The sequence below is a fragment of the Echinops telfairi genome, unplaced genomic scaffold, assembly GCF_000313985.2.
Source record: "Echinops telfairi isolate 266 unplaced genomic scaffold, ASM31398v2 ScPeMD7_5868;HRSCAF=6743_0, whole genome shotgun sequence".
NCBI classification, from domain to species: Eukaryota; Metazoa; Chordata; class Mammalia; order Afrosoricida; family Tenrecidae; genus Echinops; species Echinops telfairi.
The window spans coordinates 14,028,924-14,032,594 of NW_022109767.1; the positions used below are offsets into that span (position 1 = coordinate 14,028,924).

Genomic DNA, 3,671 nt, shown 5'->3' on the forward strand with positions numbered 1-3,671 from the left:
ACAGGCCAGTGGGTAGGGAGTCTTGTGGATCTAGTGGTGATGTCAGTGCTAGCAGGAGTCTCCATTTGGCTTCTCCAGCTCAGGGCATTAGTGTAGCTCCATGTGTTTTGTCAGCTGCAATGTCTCCCAGGGAGCAAACCTGCGTCCTGCCTTCAGCGAGCTACTTATCTCCTTAGCGTCTCCAAATGAAGTCATCAAGTTACTAACTGACTGACAGGCTGCACTCCACACCTTCACTCTTAATCCTCTCAAATTGACAACAGATTATATAACTACCACACATGGAAAATTATACAGATTACTTCTGGAAGACTTTTCTTCTAAGCAGCTTTATGGGAAAACACTTCATTTAGAAGGCAGGGCCTTCTTTCTTCAGTTTGCTGTAATCCGTATTAACTGTGAAGAACTTATATTGTTCATTGGGCCCCAGGTCCCAATTCCCATTCCACGGTTCTGGGTTGTTCTTTTTGTCCCAACTGATATCTGGATTAAATAACACCAGACGTATGACATACAGTGATGCCCCAGTGCCTCCACCTCTAATAAACACGAAGAGAGGGATAAAACTCAGATACTTCTTGTCCTGACCAAGAATCTGGTGCAGCATGTAGTGGCTATGGTCTCAGGTCCAGAAGGAAAGAACAAATTTGGTATGCATAGGAGCTAGGATTTTCTGCCCAGAGCTCATTTTAAAAGCGATTTAAAAACTGGTGGTGATGGTGTTGATACTGATGCTCTAAAATTGATGTGGTAATGATTGTACAATTCTCCTTAATATAATTGAACAATTGAACTATTGAATTGTATGATATGTAAATTATGGCCCAATAAAACTGTTGGGAAAAAAGAGAGAAAAATAAAAAGATGTCAAAAAGTCAAAATGTGCTGCATAGGATTTTTGGAAACTGTAAAGAGCAAAGATGTAACTTTAAGGATTAAAATGTACCGGAACGAATCTGTGGTGTCTTTAATCCCCTCATATGCATGTGAACACCAGACAAAGAATAAGCAAAATAAGCAAAGGGTTAATGCGCTTGTTTTATGGTGAAAGGTATTGAGAGAACAGTGGACTGCTGGAGGACGTGCCACCATATTAAATAGCTAGGACTGGGATGTGAAGGTGATGAGACTTCTGATGTACTGTGGGCATGCTTTCAGGAGGCACCGGTCCTGGAAATGGCCAGCATGCTTGATAAAGAAAGTAGAGTTCAGTGAAAAAGAGGGAAAACCTGCAATGATATGAAAGACACAGTGGCTACAATAATGTGCTCAAACATAATGTGTGTGTGTGTGTGTTTGTGTGAGCATGTTTTGGAACCAGTCAGTATTTTAAGATTTAATCTTATGCTTCTGGTGTACTGCTCTATCCAGCTCACACAGTTTTCTCATACTTTGGTTTCTTTATGTGATTTCTTTCCTATTTAGTCTCTACATATCTTCCTGCCTCCTATTCTTTTTTTCCTTCTTCAAAGAATCTCTTGGACTCTTGTCAATTATTATTTAAATTAAGTCATTTTCTTAAAAGAAGTGTTCACATTTGCAAATACCACTTTCTTCAAGTATACTACAATCTTCTTTTTTTTTAACACTCATCTGCTAGAATTTTAAAATTAAAGTCCAAAGTGATTTTATAATTATCAAATTAACAGATCATATCAGCTTATAGAGTTGTATCATGCATAAGAAATTGTTGACATTTAAAGTCCTTACTCCTTAAAAATAAATAAAGTCCTTTCTCCTGTGGCTTTCAAAATACTGAATAGTCTGCTCTCCATATATTTTAAATAAACTTTAAAAATTATTTCATGGGGAAACTTATTTCAATTTCCATGTTAACACTTATTTCTTTTTGTTCCATATTGAGATCAATGCTTATCTGAAACAGGGTCAATCATAGAAGCAGAATCTATAGGAACTCTGTGTATGTGTGTGTGTGTGTGTGTGTGTGTGTGTGTATTTGTAACATAGAATTGACTCGTACCATTATGGAGTTTGGCTAAATAATCTCTACAAATCTATATCAGCATCTGATTGACGCTAAAGCCTGAAGTTCCCAGGGCAGGGAGTCAGAAAAGGAAGCTCAAAAGCAAATTGGGCCCCATTGAGCAAGAATTTGAATGTCATAAGGAAAGCCTAAAAATGCATTTTATTATAAGAAAAAACTTAAGATTTTATTTTGTAGTAACCAGAACTTATTTTAACTATTATTATTTTTCTTTTAAACAGAGCTGTGCTTATTGGTTAAGTGGAATGTCTGTAGATCTCATGATTAAATAAGATGTATCTGCTTCTGAATGCACAGTACAATGGACAAGTAGTCAGGGTGCAATACTCTATTCTCACAACATTGGAATGCACAACAAAACAAATATTCAATGAACGTAATTAATGCTAGGCATTCCCACAAGGAAAAGGCAAGGGGATTTGACCAGCTTTACTGCAAGAACAACACATCCTCTGCTATTGATGGTAAGGTATCATATTGTACACAGTAAAAAAGAGGGACCAGACTTCAACCCGGTGCTCCAAGATGTGAATGCAACATACTGGCATGAAGCAGGGAACCAATAGAGAGGTCTGAGGGTCCGGCCCCAATCCCAACTATGTGGACAGGTCCCCCTCCCCGCAGAAGAATTCACTTCAGAGGACAGCACTGAAGCTACAACTCAGGGAGAGGGACATGTCTGATCAGAGCACACAGGAACAAATGAAGGGCGAGGAAGAGAGAGTGGAACACATCTTGGCCCACCAGGCCCTGAGGATGCTATTCCCACTCAGAGCAGCCAAAGCACAGAGAGGATCATAGGACCGACCCCATACAAGACTTGACCTCCCTCAATGGCCCACAGCACTATGGGGGACAACTCTGGAGACACCGTGCTGGAATTGTGCCCAATCTGACCCCACCACACTGAAGCGAAACACTAAGGGTGTATAACAGAACAGAAAGGGGAACAGAGCAACGTAGTGCCCAGGGAATACCAAAAATAGATTTTTGGGGGTAGGGTGTGGCACCCCATCAGACTCAACCAGAAAGCACTCCTAAAGGTCAACATACAGACCTTTAACTATTTACAGGCTTTTCTCTTTTTTGTCATTGGTTTTGTTGTTGTTTTGTTTTGTTTTGCTCTGTCTTGTTTTTTGCGCTTCTTATTATCTCTGCAGGTCTATCTAGATAAAATAGGTGGGATAAACAAGCTGGAGGAGAAAACAACGGGATCGACGGTTCTGGGGGGACATGGGAAAGGGACGTGGGGGAAAGGAAGTGGGTGTCAACAACCCCAGGGACAAGAGAACAACAAGTGACCTAAAATAGAGGGTGAGGAGGGTGTAGGAGGCCTGGTAGGGCTTGTTCAAGGGCAATGAAACCAAGAGGATTTACTGAAACCCAAATGAAGGCTGAACATAGTAATAGTGGGACAAGAGGAAAGTAAAAGGAAATAGAGGACGGAACCAGTAGACAAAGGGCATTTATAGAAGTTGAAATACACTTAAGTACATATGTAAATATATTTATATATGACAATGGGGAAATCTATGTACATATATTTATAGGTTTAGTATTAAGGTGGCAGATAGACAATGGGCCTCCACTCATGTATTCCCTCAATGCAAGAATACTTTGTTCTATTAAACTGGTATTCCATGATGCTCACCTTCCCGACATGATC

The 3,671-nt window shown here is 40.0% G+C and overlaps 1 protein-coding gene across 1 annotated transcript; it reads right to left on the bottom strand.

Moving 5' to 3' along the window:
* Positions 1-349: 349 nt before the first annotated feature.
* On the bottom strand, positions 350-607 carry LOC115871468 (cytochrome c oxidase subunit NDUFA4-like). The gene has a single exon (XM_045295730.1). It carries the CDS (start codon positions 605-607, stop codon positions 350-352), a length of 258 nt encoding a protein of 85 aa, XP_045151665.1.
* Positions 608-3,671: the final 3,064 nt, after the last annotated feature.

What these genes read in the sequence shown, in the direction of transcription:
- LOC115871468 (XM_045295730.1), bottom strand. Translation starts at nt 607, where the DNA reads ATGCTGCACCAGATTCTTGGTCAGGACAAGAAGTATCTGAGTTTTATC.